Source organism: Chroicocephalus ridibundus, chromosome 7 (genome assembly GCF_963924245.1).
Source record: "Chroicocephalus ridibundus chromosome 7, bChrRid1.1, whole genome shotgun sequence".
Classification (NCBI taxonomy): domain Eukaryota; kingdom Metazoa; phylum Chordata; class Aves; order Charadriiformes; family Laridae; genus Chroicocephalus; species Chroicocephalus ridibundus.
This window is the reverse complement of record NC_086290.1, coordinates 22,197,882-22,216,065: the sequence shown is the minus strand read 5'-3', so window position 1 is coordinate 22,216,065 and position 18,184 is coordinate 22,197,882. Positions and strand designations below refer to the sequence as shown.

Genomic DNA, 18,184 nt, shown 5'->3' with positions numbered 1-18,184 from the left:
TCAATGTTAAATTTGTTTCACTTTTTTGTCTCCTTTTTATTTTTATTTTTTAAACTGTCAAATATAAATTTAGGTCCAGCTGGTGCAGAATGTCAGTGCCCCTCTGAAGGTCGCTGGTATTTAGCCAATAATAACAAGCACTGTATTGTGGATAACGGTACCAGGTGTGACACTGGTTTCTTCACATGTCTTAATGGGCAATGTATCTCTGAGCGATGGAAATGCGACAATGACAATGATTGTGGTGATGGCAGTGATGAGTTGGAAAGTGTGTGTGGTAAGCATTTAAAATAACTGCATGAGAAAGTGATGCATACTCTGTCTTGCCTGTACTGTATTCTCTATCACTTTTATGGCTTTACGGTAATGGATCTGATGGCTGTAGTTTGGAAAGGATCCCTTGCTTGCTCATAGACTTGAGGTCTGAATGACTACTGATCTTTAGAATCCAAAAGCACTTGAATTTTTATCATGTATAGCCAATCTCTACTTTGTTTAATTCAAATATGTATTTTACTTTTCATGCAGTCCGTTTTGCAGCTGTGTTTGCCCTGGCAGGTAAAAATATTGTGATTTTACTTGTTACTTTGTCAGAGAACTTAGATTACATTTTATCCATATATAAATATTTTTTAAAATTTATTTATTTATTTATTTCCTGCAGCTTTCCATACTTGTCAGCCAACAGCTTTTACCTGTGGTAATGGGCGATGCGTACCCTATCATTACCGCTGTGATCACTACAATGACTGTGGAGATAACAGTGATGAGGTTGGCTGCTTGTTCCGAACTTGTGACGCCCACACAGAATTTACTTGCAATAACGGAAGGTGTATAGCTCTTCAGTATGTCTGCAATGGAGTAAACAACTGTTACGATAATGGCACATCAGATGAGAGGAATTGCCGTAAGTTTACCCTAATTACCTAGTGCCTATTTGAGTCTGACTCTTTAGACCAAAGAAGAGGCAAATGTGTTTGCGTATGAAGAATTACGACAAAATCACCAGAGGATAAAAGATTTCTTTATTTACATTACAGATTCTGCTTTTTTGAAGCAAGTAGAATTGTTAAAAGATATTCCCGAGTACACTAAGATATTACATAACTATTATTTTAAGTAGTCTGCCTGGAGGCCACAAGTGCTCATGCAGTGCTTAATGTTAGGTCTTGTCAGTAATCCCACGGATTTCAAAAAGATTATTTCAGATGAACTGGATGCAGGGTTTATATTTTTGCAGGATTAGCCTGGAGTTTGACAGTGAGTTTTCACTTTGTGTCACGCTAAGTACACTAGATTTAATCATCAGGAGCCTATATTGTGACTCTTATACAGACAGAGTTTATATTTATTCTGTTTAAAATTATATACCTTATAGCTCTCAAAAAGTTATTAATTATGTTTGTTTTCCTTAAGATGTAAACTGTGATTAGTTCAGTATCAACTACTATTGCAGTTAATCAAACTAATCATGTCTTTGCACTAAAATTACATTCTTCAGTGGAAATTTATATCTGGAGTTAGAGAAATCGATGAAAATATATTTAGAGAATTATTTTTTTTATACATTTTTGTGTGCACACTGATTTTTATTTTTTTTAAAAAACATATTATTTGTGACAATTTTTTTATTCTCAGTGAAATCTAAATATTTGACATTCCTGGTCTATTAGTCGTTTGTAGTTGGTCTGGTGATTCATAGAGTACCAGCTGGCTGCAAATGCAGGTATTACAGTGTGAATACATGTCAATTTACATTCCCTTACCCCCAAGTATTGGCGTGTGTTTCTTTGATCATGTTTTTGTCAGGCTTTTGTCAATAAAAGCAATTGTCTAATTGTTTCCATATAGCATAAGAAGTATAAGTGCGCTTTAGCAAGTGAGTGACACGGGGCTCTTGTTAACAATATTGTATATCTTTCAATGCAATACAGCAAAATGGTGTTTAAAAAAAGCTCTAAAGAACTTTTGCCTTTTTTCCCTCCCTCCTTAAAGCGGAGCGCACTTGCCAGTCTGGTTTTACAAAATGTCAAAGTACAAATATTTGCATTCCTCGAACGTATTTGTGTGATGGTGATAACGACTGTGGAGATATGAGTGATGAGAGCCCTACTCACTGTGGTAAGTTAATAGGGCCTCAGTTACTTTTCTTGTACTTCCGTGATTTATTCCACTGCTCTTTACCTTTGACATAACTCCAACTGTTCTCAAAACACCTACTCTTGTAATAGTGAAGAGTTATAAGGTATTGTTGTGGTTTTGGCCGGCTTGGCCAATCAGAATGACACATGTCCCCTACCCCCATCTCTCTCCAAACAGAGGAGAAGAAAAGATAAGGAGATTTATGAGTTTAGAAAAAGAACTAAACTCCTTTAATGAAAATATTAATAAATAGTGAAATAATAATAAAATAAAATTTTTAAAAAGTACACAATATATACAAAACCATAGTAGTTAGGTAGTACTTTTCCCGTATAAAATGTTTTGGATCAGTTTGTAAAACATAATGGATATTTTCAGATAATGATTTATTTTTAATATTTCCTGAGTGGATTATTTTTGCTTTCACTAGTTTTCCTAAAGGTACCTGCCTTGAATTAACTATGCCACATTTTTTCTAAAATATGGTTCAATTTTTCTAGCCAGAACATGGCCACTTTTATCTATGGACCCCTATATGTCAAAAATATGTGGTTATATACACAGACATAGTGAGTCTTGTGCTGCTCATGAAAGGTGAGCTTTGTCCCTTCTACTGTTTGTGTCCCAGCAGCACTGCTGATTTATTTAAATTGAGAAGTGGTGAAGGGCAAGAAAGAGGGAGAGAAAGGGAGAATGGGAGATGAAAGAAGCCCCAAAACATTAATGAGCAACGTGTTAATTGCCTTTGATTTCCATCATTAAAGACACACAGAAGAGCAAGTTAAAAGGCCAGCCTGTGTCCTTTTTGGTATCTTGAAACCACCAGAGGGTACAGGAAAGTATCAGTAACTAATGAAGAAATTATCAAACCCACTCTACATGCCAGTATCAAGGGGCTCAGCCAAAACGCAGAAGGAATATTTGCAGCGTGCCTAGTTGAAACAGTTGTTACAGTTTGTTCTTCACTGCCGTTAAGAAAAGATTCCTACCTGCAAGTGAAGAAAAATTGGTGGAAGAACAAGGAAAGCATTATCTACCATGAGATACTACTTCCTTACTGCACATTTTGGTTCCTTGTAAAGCATGGAGTATGATACTGCCTGGTTTGGGCACTGTAGAACGGAGTATATTGGACTGTGGTCATTTTCTTGTGCACAAATATCAAGTATAAACATAGAACATATCTACAGTTGCTGCATGCAATCCTATTTCCAGGGCAAATTCTGTCTATGTATTAGCTGATACATATACCCAAGGAGAGAATTAAGCCCATTTTTTTGCACACAAAGATCAAGCTGGTTTGGACAATGAAGTCTTTGCAGGTAGGCTATGAAAAGACATCCTTCCTAGCATAATTTTTTCTCTTTCTTTTTTTGGGGTCTGTAATATTTTTGCATAACATGGACTCAAAAGCAACTTAAAACAAGTTGGAAAGGTTAACAGAAAGAAAGAAGTCATACGTAGGTTTTTTCTTCCAGTCTCACTGACTTGCACAAATAATGAGTTTCGTTGTACATCGGGACGTTGTATTCCTGCTCATTGGTACTGTGATCAAGGAATAGACTGTGCTGATGGCTCTGATGAACCTGCCTCTTGTGGTAAGTTTACACTCAAAAGATACAACACAGTGGGTTATGGGAAATCAGTAGTTTCTCTTGTAGGCAGCAGCCTGAATCCAGACTAGGTGGAAAATAAATACCTTCTGAGGTTTATTCGCTGACTCTAAATATCTGAGTCACTGAGTAATTCAAGTCTTAAAGCTGTGTATGGAATATGAAGGCTTTTAATTGCCACAATTGGTTGCTCTTAATGTAACTAGTCTTAATGTATAATCTCCTGTCTCCTTGTAAGACTGTGATGGTGGTGAATCAACTGACAAAAAGTAGCAAATATTTTGGTATCGTTTTGGATGTAAAAGCAGGTGTCATGCTGTACAGGAAGTGTGTGTGCAATATTGCATTTGGGGAAAAAAAGAATGTGGGATGCAGAGGAACGTTGTTGACACAGTATGAGGTGGAGTATTACAATAAGCAAATCCTGTATGTACAATAGAAACTGATGGTAATAAACAGCGGAGTGAGAAAAAGGTGAAAAGAAGTAGAGTAACCTCCAGGGAGGAAGAGAAGGGGCTAACCGAAGTCACTGAGAATTGATATTAGAAAATAGTCGTTATTCTCACTGTAAAAGTTGGCATAACACAAGGCAGAACAGATTATTCTATGATTTAAGCAGGGCTGATAGCTCACTTTGCACACAGCTGGAGTTGCACCTTTAGCTTAAGAAAATGTCTTGCAGCTTATACCTTAACTGTGTTACACTTAAGCTTTTATTTTACATTTCACTATTGTAAGATTCGTGCTAAAATACCCTCCTCAGTAGATTTTCATGGCAGTGCAGGTTAGTTTAACAAGCAAAGTGATTGTGTTCGTTTTTAAGTGCCCCAAGTGCGGACCTGTTCAAGCGACCAGTTCAGATGTGATGATGGCAGATGTATCCCAGCAACGTGGATCTGTGATGGTGATAATGACTGTGGGGATATGAGTGATGAGGATCAAAGACATAATTGTGGTAGGTGTTTAATGCAAATAGATACTGCACTTTCTTTATTTGTCCTGCGGGCATTTTTCAGGAAACAACCAAGCAGCCCCCAAACTCCCACCTCCTGCCAATTTTTCTATCCATAAAGGTGCCCGTTAAGCAAGAGGTACACTCTTCCTGTACCTTCATTTTCACTATATTGAATTAAAATGCAATAATTTACTGATAAAAAAAAATTAAATAATTTTAATTTTATAATTACTCTTTGAATTGTTGAATTCAAATGGAGATAGAATTAACCTGGGTTGTTTGTATGATCTGGGCAGCAATAGCAGCTTTAGAGGAGATACTCCCTGATCATCACATACTACATCTTGTGCATATTAATAACCACATTGTTTTAGCATAATTTCTTTAAAAATTAGTGAGCAAAATAAACGTGTCTGTTTAGAGGGTGAACAATGGGAAGAAAGTTCTCCAGGCCTGGTCCTGCTCCTTGATTCTTTTACCAGCAGCTGGATAGACTTGCAGTCCCTGCCCTTTTTAACTGCAATGATGCCCCCTCTGTTTGCTCCCTGGAGCACAGAATACCTTGAAGGAAGCAGGGGGTAGACAGCCTAGGCCTAATACCTGTTCAGCTCCCAAAAAGTCTGGCTAAACGCATGAAAAATTTATACTGAGAATGCAATAAGATCCAGAGTTCTGCACAAGCCAGCATTGTCTAAGGAATCCTAAAGTGCTTTGGCTCCCAGCCAGCCTCTATGAAGAGCAATGCTCAGTGAAAATCAGTGGGGATGTGTGTGAGTTTTGTATACGAGAGGGTGCAGTGGTGTCTATCCCTGCACGCGCGGCAGAGCATGGCTCTGCTGTGGATTACAGGTGGCTATCCAGGCTGTGTGTGTGTGCGGCGGTGGAGGGTTTTACATACATGGAGTATGACTCGGTGTGTCAGCGGACGTGCTTTTCTTTCAGCGAACCGCAACTGCACAGCAGCAGAGTTCACGTGCACCAACAATCGACCCCCACTCAGGAGGTGCATTCCTCGGGCGTGGATCTGTGATGGCGATGCTGACTGCAGCGATGCACTTGATGAACACCAGAACTGCACACGAAGATCTTGCACAGAAAATGAGTTTACTTGTAGTAATGGCTTGTGCATCCGAAATACATACAGGTTTGTAACTACCTGAGCCACTGCAGAAATTCTCAAAATTTGTTTAAAGTGAAGGAGCTAATTAAACCCTTCTTTACCACTATTTAGTTGTTAAGTAGATCTGCATATTGCAATGAAACGATTTATCTGCTCTGCATTCATGCATTAGTTTTAACTTGAAAACGCCCTGGAATTTTCTATGCTAATATCCCCAGTGCTCACCATTAGCACTTAATCCTTTTTATTGTGCCTAATAACCTCTCCTGGGGTGATTCTGTTCAGTTTGTAATGCACGTGGGGAATACAAGCAGGATTCACAAGATCAGACTCTATATAATATGACCCTGATTTCTGAAAGTCTCTTCCATTGGAGCTAATAATAGCTGACCTTCTTTGGAAATCAGGAGAGTGGATCTATCTATCTGCCCTAGAGATAGTAATTGCCTTCTTATATTTGAAAAAAATGTTCACTCTTCTTCAGATGTGACAGGCGGAATGACTGTGGTGACAGCAGTGATGAAAGGGGATGCATCTATGAACCGTGTCAACAGCATCAGTTTACTTGTCAGAATGGGCGCTGCATTTCAAAGGCCTACATCTGTGATGGGGATAACGACTGCGGTGATGAATCTGATGAGCTGGAACACCTCTGTACTACACCAGAAGCAACCTGCTCTCCCCATCATTTTAAATGTGACAATGGAAACTGCATTGAAATGGTTAAAGTCTGCAATCGGTTGGATGATTGCTTAGATAATAGTGATGAAAAAGGATGTGGTACGTGTAGATTTATTTGTACTGTCTTATTTAATTTAAAATGCTTGGGCAGCTCTACAAAAAAGAACTCTTAAGACAATTGCTTAATTACAATCATATCTGTTCCACGGTTGTGTCTCAGAAGGATTATAAGAAATCTACAGGTATAATTTTTTCTTTTAATTAAATCATACTTATTATATACTGTTTTAACACTATATAGTAAGTAATATATTACATACTGTTAAAACAGTACTGTTTTAACACTATATAATAGCTGAAAACTAAATATAGTTTATACATTGTTATGTATTGCCCTTACATTTCCAAAATACACATTCTTAAGTGTATATTTTGCACTCAGTGTGTTTGGTGACAGGCCTCAAATGTGCTAGAAAGATTTTAGATTAGATTAGATTCTTTTCCTTGCTCCTTTCTTTTACAGCAGCCCAGATTCATATTCAGTGTTTTCAGGGGGTAGCGGGGAGAAAGAGACAGAGAGAGTATGTTGGAAAGTGACTGCACTGTTTTCTCTGCGAGCCAGTTCCTTGAATAGAACTCCGTTCCTTCCCCAGGTGTGAATGAATGCAGTGACTCTTCAATCAGTGGATGTGATCATGACTGTACAGACACACAGACAAGTTTCTACTGTTCTTGTCATCCCGGATACAAACTTATGTCTGATAAACGGACTTGTGATGATATTGATGAGTGCAATGAAACTCCATCAGTATGTAGCCAGATTTGTGAGAACACAGCTGGCTCCTACATCTGTAAGTGTGCCCCAGGCTATATCCGGGAGCCTGACGGAAAAAGTTGCCGGCAAAATAGTAATATCTCCCCATACCTTATTTTTAGCAACCGTTACTATCTGAGAAATCTCACAGCAGATGGCCAGTCTTACTCTCTCATTTTGCAAGGACTGAGAAATGTGGTGGCACTGGACTTTGACAGGGTGGAAAAGAGGTTATACTGGATTGATGTGGGGAGGAAGGTCATTGAACGAATGTTCCTAAATGGAACAAATAAGGAGGCAGTGATAAGTGATGATGTGCCCAACGGGGAAGGTATCGCTGTTGACTGGGTTGGCAGGTAAGAAAATACGTTTTCTGTCTTTCTAGGCTACTAAGGAAATGTTGCGTGAGGGGTTTTTCTCCCACTTCATATGAAATTCCCGATGAGTGCTGAAATAGTTTTGGATTGTGGATGCAGTCTTATACAACTGCTCAGGAATTGTTTATCAGCAGCTAATACATTACATAACACTTTTCTTTAATTGCTCTCATAACTAATATACTGAGTTTATATCACAGTTGCTCTCAAATCAGTAGTAAAGCAGTGCGTATGACCCTTGGGAAAAACTTGTTAGGAAACCATTAATGAGCAGTCTAGGCATGCAGGCAGCTGGGATGTTACATGTGGCTAAAGGGCAGGGATTCTGAGCTTAGGCTATTTATTCCTTTGCTAGCAGTTGTTGGGGTTGGGATGCAGGCTTAACTCTGCGCAGGAACGATACGTAACAATAGGTAGCTAGATACCAATGAAGTAAGTAATAATAAACATAAATGAAATTTAGCTCCCGTACCAATGTGAAGAGCATGTTTCTTTTGCTGTTCAAAAATGCATCTTAAACTGACAGTCTGACAACATGATCCACAGCATTTGCTGTAAGAAGAGCAGTATGAGGGTGAGCTAATTGGAAAGCACTTTGCATTATGGTCATTTTTTAATTGCCTGCTATGTGTCAAAAAGTAGTCTATCTTACTCCCACAGAAACTCTGTTAGGTGGTGCTCTCTGACAGCGTTTTCAGCTGTGTTTCATCAGGTTTTGCTTTCTGAGTGCAGTACTATCAGTATGAAAAGTTTAAACATCATGGATCAGACTCTGCAAAATAATGAGATAATGAGAATGGTTCAAAAAGTCGCATTCGGAACTTATATGAAAGTGTTTATATGGATATGTCAATATAATCATTTTTATTTTTAAACCACTTTGTCTCTAAACCTGATGATAATTGATGTTGCCAGCAGTCCAAATGCTTTATGATTCATGGAGAGGTGAGGAAGGAAAAGCCTAATTTTAGTTACAGCGGCCCTACTGCTCCGTTACTAACACAGTTGCTGAATTATTACAGCTACCATTAGTTATGTCTTCAGTCAGTTTTCGTTTAGATGTTTCAGAAAGGCAAGGACAACACAATGGTAGATGAGGTTTTCTGCTCACTTTCAGTACAGGGAGAGGCCTGGAGGATGCCATGAGGTGCAGGCTGGGGAAGGCTACCTTCTCCTCCTCCCTGCTGGGAATGGTACTGCTCATGGTGGTGTAGACAGACTGTGTCTGTCAGACTGTTTCTGGAATGATCCTGTGGACACTGGAGCTGACCAGCTTTGCAGACAATTTCAAAGAAGTAGCCTGCTGTAGTTTTAGTTAAATTAAACGCTTTGTTTTGTTGCAGGCTTTTAAAAATCATCGCTTCAGCTTGCATGGTTTCTTTGATTACAGTTGGGTATAATTCCTAGACAAAGCGATAGAAGTGTTATAAAATTCTAGGTGAAGTTTAAAATAGGCCATCAAACTAATTAGGAATTTTCAAAGGAGAACCTGGCAACTGTTCTATCTGTTTGATGAAAGCAGTGGTGGCAGCATGGAACAAATGGTGATTCTCTCCAATACTTTACAGCCCTGGTCACAGTCCATTGAACTGCATGCCTGTTTTCCTGCTCCTCTGTGATGACCGTTGTTGGTAGGAGAGAAAAGGAGGAAAAGGGAGGGTTAGGAATTTATAGGCAAATGGTATATTATTAGTCAACTGAGCAACTGCAAGTTTGAATTTGGCTCCAATGACTGTGGATGCTGGAGCAGCGGGTTGAAAAAAGGGCAGTCTGGAGCACGGTGTAGAAGAGATGTCTGTAGAGTATGTGTATTCTTCCTTTGCACTGGTTATATTGCTTCTAGGAGAAAAAAAAATTATGAAATTTAAGATCCTGTGAAGCAAAATAAACCAAAAAAAATTAAATAAGAGTAAATAACTTAACCCTAAAACATTTCAGAAAATTGTACTGGGTGGATGCCTACAAAGATTGTCTCTATGTCTCTGAACTTGATGGAAGATTCCGGAAAAAACTGGTGGATCGGTGTGTGGACGCCAACAACACTTTCTGCTTTCAGTACCCCAGAGCAATTGTTGTTCATCCAAAATATGGGTATGACATTTGAAGAGTGCTTTGCCTTTCCTTTGCAAATAGTCTTGCACTGTCTCTGAAAATACAAAATAAATTCTGTCTGTTTGCACTGAGATTTGTGTGACATTACATTTTAGTTGCATCTTAGGAAAAACAGTAGCTTGCCTTTTGTAGGTATGTATGCAGGCCTGTCAGATATCATTGAAAGTGGAATTTGGTTCCTTGTGGACAAGGAGGCTTTGATTGCAAGGCTAAAAGGGTTGATGGAAGCGTGTGCGGTTTTATAGGCAGTGGGGCTGCCAGTTTCATTCTTTAAAGACAATTGTGGTCACACAATTGTCTGCTGTAGCAGTTAAAGTAACAAATATATTAACCTTTTTCTTATCTTCCTCAATCTCTACTTTAGTTCTGTTGCAGGAAATACTATCTTTGAGGTGTGTCTTCTAATATTTACTTCAGCGTATTTTTACCACCATCCTAACTATAAGTATTTATTTGAACAGACAGATTTACTGGACAGACTGGGCAGATCGAGCCTATATTGGACGAGCAGGCATGGATGGCAAGGAGAAGACGGTGATTATCTCTACAAAGTTAGAGTGGCCCAATGGACTCACCATAGATTACACCAATGACAAGCTCTACTGGGCAGATGCCCATCTAAATTACATTGAGTATGTATGCAGAAAAGAATAAAAAAACTGAATAATTGCTCACGTCAAATTGCAGTGGTAGCATTTATAGATGCTGTAAGCATTGTACTTATTTCTACCCACTGACTCTATTGGAAACCAGAGCCAGAAACTCTGGAGTAGTAGGCGGTACGAATCACTAGATGACACAGTAGCCCAGTTCCTATATTTGCATCCTAGATGCCTGGAAGTGGTCCAGAAATTATAGTGAACAGATTCACAGTCTGTACTCGAATATGCAGCTTCTCTAGTTGTACAACCTGAACCAAAGCAAAACTGAGTGTAAAATCACTATTTCTTCTAATGCACTCGTTTCTGCCTAGAGATAAGAATTGAGCTGTAACTGAACTATTTATGTGCTACAAAATGGTATGCAAATCTCTAGAAGATGTCTGAACATTTGTTCATAGGTATGACATGGAATTTCCTGTTAGCATATGTGGGGTTTTTGTTAATCAAGAAAAATCTATTAATTGCTTCTAGTGTTAGAAAATTTCCACTTAAGTGTCAGTAAAAATGAATATCTAGCATTCTGGTTCTTGTCAAGGCATTGAAATACTTTAAAAACAATCCTTTGCATTTATACTTGTATTCATACTTCTGTGTACATTTAGATTTATATTTTTCATACTTCTCTGTACATTTAGATTTATATCTACTTCTATTCTTTACATTCATTCTTCTGGAAGCCTTTTCTATGCCGAAGTCTTAAAAATGTCTTTTCAAAAATTTATATTAGTTGTATGTACATTTGTGTGTCTCTTTTTCTCTCTTGTATTTCATAATTTCCCCCTATAGCAAGGTGATAGTAAAAAGATAAAATCTTATTAAAGACATCTCATCAGAGGGGGGTCTAAATCAGAAAGACCTGTAAAATTTAAGAATATAGGCTGCCTGTTATTGTCTTAAGTGTTCCATTATTAGCAGTCTGAATGATCCAGGCAACCTAGTCTCCCATGTGACAAAAATAACTTGCTGTAAGGCAGTAAATGTGCAAAATTTCATTGGACTAACTGATATGCTTCTGTGGGAAGATTTTACATTTCAGTAGATGTTCCTCTATTCTGTTTATTTCCCTAAAATCCCCTGGTTTAGTTTCCTGCATATCTTAAAATGAATTCAGTGAGAACAGTGCTCTATCATCAGGGACTAAAGAAGCTGCAATACCACATGGCATGATCCTGCTCATCAATAGTGAAGTACCATAAGCATACATAATAAAGCTGTGAAGAGGTTTTAGCATTTATCTGAATGTTTTGCACATATTTTTCTTTGTGTAGGTACTCTGACCTGGATGGACATCATCGTCACACAGTATATGATGGGACTTTACCTCATCCATTTGCGATAACGATTTTTGAAGACACGATATATTGGACTGACTGGAACACAAGAACCGTTGAAAAGGGAAATAAATATGATGGATCAGGCAGGACTGTTCTTGTGAACACCACACACCGGCCATTTGACATCCATGTTTATCATCCATACAGACAGCCATTTGGTGAGAAAACAGACTTGCATTTAGAGGGTCAGCTGTTATCCAGAGACTAATTGTAAAGGGTCCTGAGTACACTCAGCTTTTGCCTTTGCTGAGGGGAATAAAATGGACAGAATAAATGTAGATGTCTACTTTACACTTCTAAATTGCCTTTTCTTTGAATAACAATGACTGGAAAGCATAATTTTAAGTAAGTTTCTAAAACATCATGGCTTAATAGCATACATTTCCTAAATATGAAATCATACGTATTTTTCTCACTAAGTGCCTAATATCTAGGTTTTGTTTTTCAACTTATTACGTTTAAACTTTCAATACAGTATTAGAGGAGTCTGTTGTAGATTGAGAACTTTGTGTCCCGAGGTTTGCAAAGTATGGTAATATTTATTCTTCTGTTTTACCAGTTAACAATCCTTGTGGCACCAACAATGGTGGTTGTTCCCATCTTTGTCTAATAAAAGCTGGTGGTCAGGGTTATTCCTGTGAATGTCCTGATAACTTCATGATAGTACAGTTCGGCAATACAGCCCACTGCCTCCCAATGTGCTCTAGCACCCAATTTCTCTGTGCCGACACTGAGAGGTAAGTCCGTCGCTCACCGTCTTTTTCTCAATGCCTTTTTAAGGATATATTTTACAGTTTAGTCTCTTCAAAAGGGCATGAAATTAGGGATTCCTTCTGTTCTCACTATTAAGTTTGTGGTGTGCTCGCAAAGACAAAGCCAGGACCAGACAGGCTTCCATTTTGTAAAAATACTTCTAGACTCATTGTTTAAATAGTATTTTTTCCCTTTTCTTCCTGTTATATGATATTGCTAATGTAGAAGAATTTGGGTTATTAGAAACATGTAGCTCCAGAAACCATTTTCAGTTGAATTCCCAAACCTGGAACCTCCTCTTAATTTTTGCACATCTTTTACGATGTCTCTGTTTCTGCCAAATATATGCTGTCTGCCAGTGGCCCAGGAAAGTAATTTAGCTGGTGTGGGGGCATGTTTCTGACCCTTTTTCTGAGACAAGAGCAGTGGAGGGAGAGGAATGGTGATACTGGTACACTCTGGTGCCTGTGGGGCAGGTAAGCTTATTGGGAGGCCTTTCGAGGCAGCATTACAATGATAATCCCTAGTGAAATTCTTGTGCTGAAGTTCAGGTGAATTATTAAAGTGTTACCTCATTAAAAGATCCAGTTGAAGATTGATTTAAAAAGCATGACAGGCGGTTACCACAAATATACATAAACATTAAATCCTTATTAATTTGCTGTGATCTTCCTTCTAGAGGCCCACCAATATAATCTGTTTCTGCTGACAGTATTCTGGCATATTTTGTTAGCAATGGACATATGAAACAGAAGACATGAAATTCAAGATGTCTTGGAAGTTTCAAGAAATAAGACTGAGACAAGACTGTCTTTTGTGCTGTAAAAGCATGGTTTTATGTCTGTCGAGACATACCCTCAACAAAGAAAACACTGTTTTCTCTTCGTAGGTGTATTCCTATCTGGTGGAAATGTGATGGACAGAGGGACTGTCGAGATGGCTCTGATGAGCCCCCTACATGTCCACACCGATACTGTCCTGTTGGTCAGTTCCAGTGTAATGATGGGAACTGCACAAGTCCACATTTCTTGTGCAACACCCAGCCAGATTGCCATGACAAATCAGATGAAGATCCTGTACTTTGTGGTATGTTACAACTAATAAATTTAAATGTTTTGCCAGTACAGAACTTGTAAACTGTATGTAACTTTCAGAATCATTATCCTTTTTTTTACAGATGAAAAGGTGAGGTAGACAGATGCAGTCTTTTCTAGTCTTGCAGCTGCTAGAGCAATTCACCTCAGTGCAAAAGCAGAGTAAATGAGAGCAAAATGTACTATTTCAAAATATAAACATTTTCGATACCTTTGAGACAGATTTGCACTGGTGTAAATCACAATCTGAAGCATAAAATACTAGAAGCAGGACCCACTTTGTTTTCTTCTGAGTAAAACCATGGTCAGTATGAGGAATCTAAGGCTTCCTAATGCCCAGGTCAGTCTATTGAGTATGCTAATTTTCCCTGTATTCTAGAGCTTTGCGTGATGGGACAAAATTATTTCACTCTCTGCATTGCAAAAAATCCAGTGCCACGTGGGAAGATTTGTTTTGGAGAGCTGTTTGTGATGGCAGTACTTTAGAAATATAGCCTAATTATGTTTGTGGAATGATGTTATTTCCTTAAAAACCTGTCTTGTTCCGCATACTTATGTATAATTTAAAAAAGCGCATCCTGAGTTTTCTTTTGGTAAATAATGTAGTTCTGGCAGTTGCAAGCTTAGGGGAGATGTGTGTGGGAAAGCAGCATGGTTGTATAATTGATATTTTCATTGCCTTCCTTTAGCAAAGTGTTTCTAACAATGACAGAATTAAATGAAATGTCAATTTTACATGAGTGTCAAGTAGCTAAGCTCTCAAGTGTGGCACAGGGGAATATTAAATAAGTAGAAATGTGGCAACTGCATAATGTGTCACTGGTTTTAACATACCGGGTACGACGAAATCATTTTAAGTCTATGTAATTCCTTCTGCTTATCATCTTATGCATGAGAATAGAATCCTTTAGTCTAGAAAAGGTATGGAAATCATAATATACTGTTTCCTCTTGAACAGTTTGGCAGTATATGTGAAAAAGTAGTAGGGTGGTGTCCAGTGAGACATACAAAATCTTGGAAGCAGAGATCAGTGTTGACTCCTATTCTTGTAGACTTTCAGAGCTCTCCCAGTTTGCCAGCACTGGTGACATCAGCTTCCAGTGCTTTGCCCTTTGGAAATAGAGGCTTTATATTTATAGGTTGTGGAGCTGTTATTAGCATGGTCTTCTGCCAAGTTTTCTGACATATTCATTCATAGTCAGAGGAACAGGCTCGTCAGGCAATGTACGTCTAAGTTGGTAGCATGTCCAGAGCCACAATGTCACTTAGCTCCTCTGCGAAGTGACTGGGACCCCCTGCCTCAATCATGTTTGAATGCTGGGTTTACTCTCCTTTGCTTTGGGAGAAGATACTATCTGTGTCGCTCCTAGGAAAATGTAGACCCTTAGTGAGCTTCTCTGAAGATGTCTGTGGGAAATGTGCCATGTGACGTTAGAAATCTGTACCTTAACTGGGCAAGTAGTTGTGATGTTTTAAATTTTTACTGGCTTTCTTTTAACTTTTGGTGTAGACATGGTAACTGCTCAATTGGCATGACAGCGGCAGACCGTTCCATTAAGTTCCAGTATCCTAACAGCCACTTTGTATTCTTTCAGCTAATCACCAGTGTGAAACTCATCAGTGGCAGTGTGCCAATAAGCGATGTATCCCAGAAGCCTGGCAATGTGACAGAGAGGATGACTGTGGTGACAACTCGGATGAAGATAGTACTTACTGTGCCAGTCGAACCTGTCCCCCAGGCCAATTTAAATGTGACAATGGCCGCTGCATCCCACAGTCCTGGAAGTGTGATGTGGATGATGACTGTGGTGATAACTCTGATGAGCCATTCCACGAATGCAGTAAGCACACAGCTGTAGTAAGCTGCCTACATTATAGTGCACCCATGCAGAGCAAACTGCTTTACTTAATTTTCCTGAGGTTAAAAATTTATTGGAAAGGAATATTTTCTGCAAGCTAATTGCAATCATGTAGTAAAGAGTGTTAGAAAACATAGAAGATATGTGATAGTTTACTACTTTCTTATCCTTGAAGGGGAGAAAGCTTATTTATACTGGCCAGATTATCAAGAATTGGCAGCATCTCACTCTGACGTGCTTGATGCTAGCGGCATCCTTTGCTTGGCCCCTAATAACATGTTGTAAAAAGGATATATGCTGATCCATTGCCTATGTGGAAGCAGAGAATGCCAGTTCACCAATTTTTACCTTATTCCAATTTGGAGCATGACATATGTCATACTTTTTACAAAAGCAAAGTAAAGTTTCATTTCTTGAAGCTAAAGTTTCTCATGATTTGGAAAGAAAAGCTTACAAGGAGAACAAATGCAGAACTCTGTCTAGCCTACGTTTAACGTCAGGATTTTCCTATGTGCTCCAGCATGTCTCTGAGTCACTGGCCATCTGGAAGAACTTGTGACCAAGTTTTGCCATCTGACAACAAGCCGCTTCCTCTGGCTTGCAGGTTTGGGGCTTCTGTTACCACCGTTACCATCTCTAAATACTTCAGGGAAAAACACACTAGTGTCATTTGAACCTGTCATGGGTTTGTAGCGTATGCAGAATACAAGCAGCATAGGTCAGAAAAGATAGTAAAATCAGAGACCTTTTAAAGCTTTTTCTTTTATAACACTGAAGTTAGCAGATGGTAGAAAAAAATTTTAGTAGAAAAAATTGACTATAAATGATAGATTTTGAAAGACAGAATAGCAAGGAGGACACTTTAATGACTAAGTAACACAACTAACTTTGACAACTGCCTCTTTCAGTGGGCCCTGCCTATCGGTGTGACAATCACACACAGTTCAGCTGTAGAACCAACTATCGTTGCATACCATTGTGGGCAGTGTGCAATGGGAATGATGACTGCAGAGACAACAGTGACGAACAAGGCTGTGGTATGTTTGGAGAAGAAGGTCCTTCCAACATAACTTCGTACCTAAAATATTTCTCCAATTTACAAACATCTTGATTTTCTGAAAGTCTTCAGTAATAATGTACTTCTAAAAAAAAAAAAAAGTCTATGTCCAGCAATTCATTGTGTGGCTCACATTTTTATGAGCTCTGAAGATCAGGATTTTATTATTTTTCCCAATATGTCATCAAATGAAACAGGAAATACTTCTAGTTGAGCTGAACTATTTTAGACAGTTAAAACTGTCAGTGTTTTCTACATTTACTTAACGTACCTCCTATGCTGGTGAAACCGTCTGTATGGGAAGTATGATGGTGCTTTCTCAGACCCTCACATTTGTGTTGAAACCTCTTATACACTTATACACAAAGCTTAGAGGTCTTCAGATCACTATATCAGAACCAGAAAAGACTTGAAAATGTAACGCCCCATGAGGTCAAGATGCCTTCCTTTGACAGTACTAAATTTATGTCTTTGTGTTTCCATCTCAGTTCTATATAGTTTTTTCAGCTGTTTCTTAATCACTTCTCTATTACTTGGCCCAGTCTGTGTCACGAACATCTCAATCTACTTCCATTATCTTCTGTGCATTCCATCTTATCCAAAGACTATGCTAATGTGTGCTGTTTCATTGGCAAACTGTGTACGCTGCAGAGGAGATGACTTGCAGTCCTTTTGGAGATTTCCGTTGTGACAATCATCGATGCATCCCACTGCGCTGGAAGTGTGATGGAGATAATGACTGTGGAGATAACTCGGATGAGCACAACTGCAGTGAGTTCTTTTTTGGCTGTCATGTCCAGCCTTTGACTTAACTATCCTTCCATTTCTTATGAAAATGGGGCAGACAGCTCTCAACGGCAACCATTGCATTGTTTCACGCTATAGCCTGTCCCTGCTGAAATACCCGGTGATGTCACAGGGAAGCATTTTAGATACATAAAACCACTGATAAATCCAGTCATCACAATAACACAAATTCTTTTTTTCCACTAAGAAGTGATGTTGGAACTCTGCCTTGTGTGCAAACATAGAATTATATAGTTTCTTAAACAATGAGAGTGGGTCCTTTTTTTTTTTCTGATTTGGAATAAAATTTCCTGTATAATTTTGTGATGAAACAAAATCCACAAGGAATTTCATTTTTTCTATGCCAGGAGTGACATAGGATGTTTAACATAATTTAAGAGTATTTGGGGGAATGATGTTTTAACATCATTTAGTTTTAAGGATTATACCACATTATCTGCCCATATTACTTTTGTATGGTTTAATGAGACAGGTGTGGATATTTAAATCTACATCTGGGGAACTTTTCATATATGTACATTCATTTTAAATGAAGGTCCTCGTGAATGCACAGAAAGTGAATACCGTTGTGACAATTTGCGCTGCATTCCTTCCCGGTGGATCTGTGATCACGATGATGACTGTGAAGACAATTCAGATGAACGTGACTGTGGTGCGTATTGTCTAGATGCTGCCTCTTACATGTTCATGCTTTTGTTTCTGATGTGATAAATTATTCTGCAAAATAATCTTTTATGGGAGGCATTTTTAATGAAGTAATGTTGACCAGATTGCTGTAGTCATTCCACCAAAAGTAGAGGATAC

General features: G+C 38.5%; 1 protein-coding gene across 3 annotated transcripts in view; it reads left to right on the top strand.

Annotated features, from left to right (window-relative positions):
- The window catches only part of LRP2 (LDL receptor related protein 2), a 129,905-nt gene that overhangs the window by 85,332 nt on the left and 26,389 nt on the right, over positions 1 to 18,184 (top strand). For all 3 annotated transcript variants that reach the window (XM_063340640.1, XM_063340641.1, XM_063340638.1), the window contains exons 43-59: positions 74 to 277; positions 665 to 907; positions 1,996 to 2,121; positions 3,621 to 3,740; positions 4,579 to 4,710; positions 5,653 to 5,854; positions 6,315 to 6,610; positions 7,165 to 7,681; positions 9,641 to 9,793; positions 10,276 to 10,446; positions 11,745 to 11,968; positions 12,370 to 12,547; positions 13,453 to 13,649; positions 15,253 to 15,498; positions 16,425 to 16,553; positions 17,225 to 17,344; positions 17,916 to 18,032. In XM_063340640.1, coding sequence (XP_063196710.1) covers positions 74 to 277; positions 665 to 907; positions 1,996 to 2,121; positions 3,621 to 3,740; positions 4,579 to 4,710; positions 5,653 to 5,854; positions 6,315 to 6,610; positions 7,165 to 7,681; positions 9,641 to 9,793; positions 10,276 to 10,446; positions 11,745 to 11,968; positions 12,370 to 12,547; positions 13,453 to 13,649; positions 15,253 to 15,498; positions 16,425 to 16,553; positions 17,225 to 17,344; positions 17,916 to 18,032 — 3,375 coding nt within the window. The remainder of the gene's footprint in view (positions 1 to 73; positions 278 to 664; positions 908 to 1,995; positions 2,122 to 3,620; positions 3,741 to 4,578; positions 4,711 to 5,652; positions 5,855 to 6,314; positions 6,611 to 7,164; positions 7,682 to 9,640; positions 9,794 to 10,275; positions 10,447 to 11,744; positions 11,969 to 12,369; positions 12,548 to 13,452; positions 13,650 to 15,252; positions 15,499 to 16,424; positions 16,554 to 17,224; positions 17,345 to 17,915; positions 18,033 to 18,184) is intronic.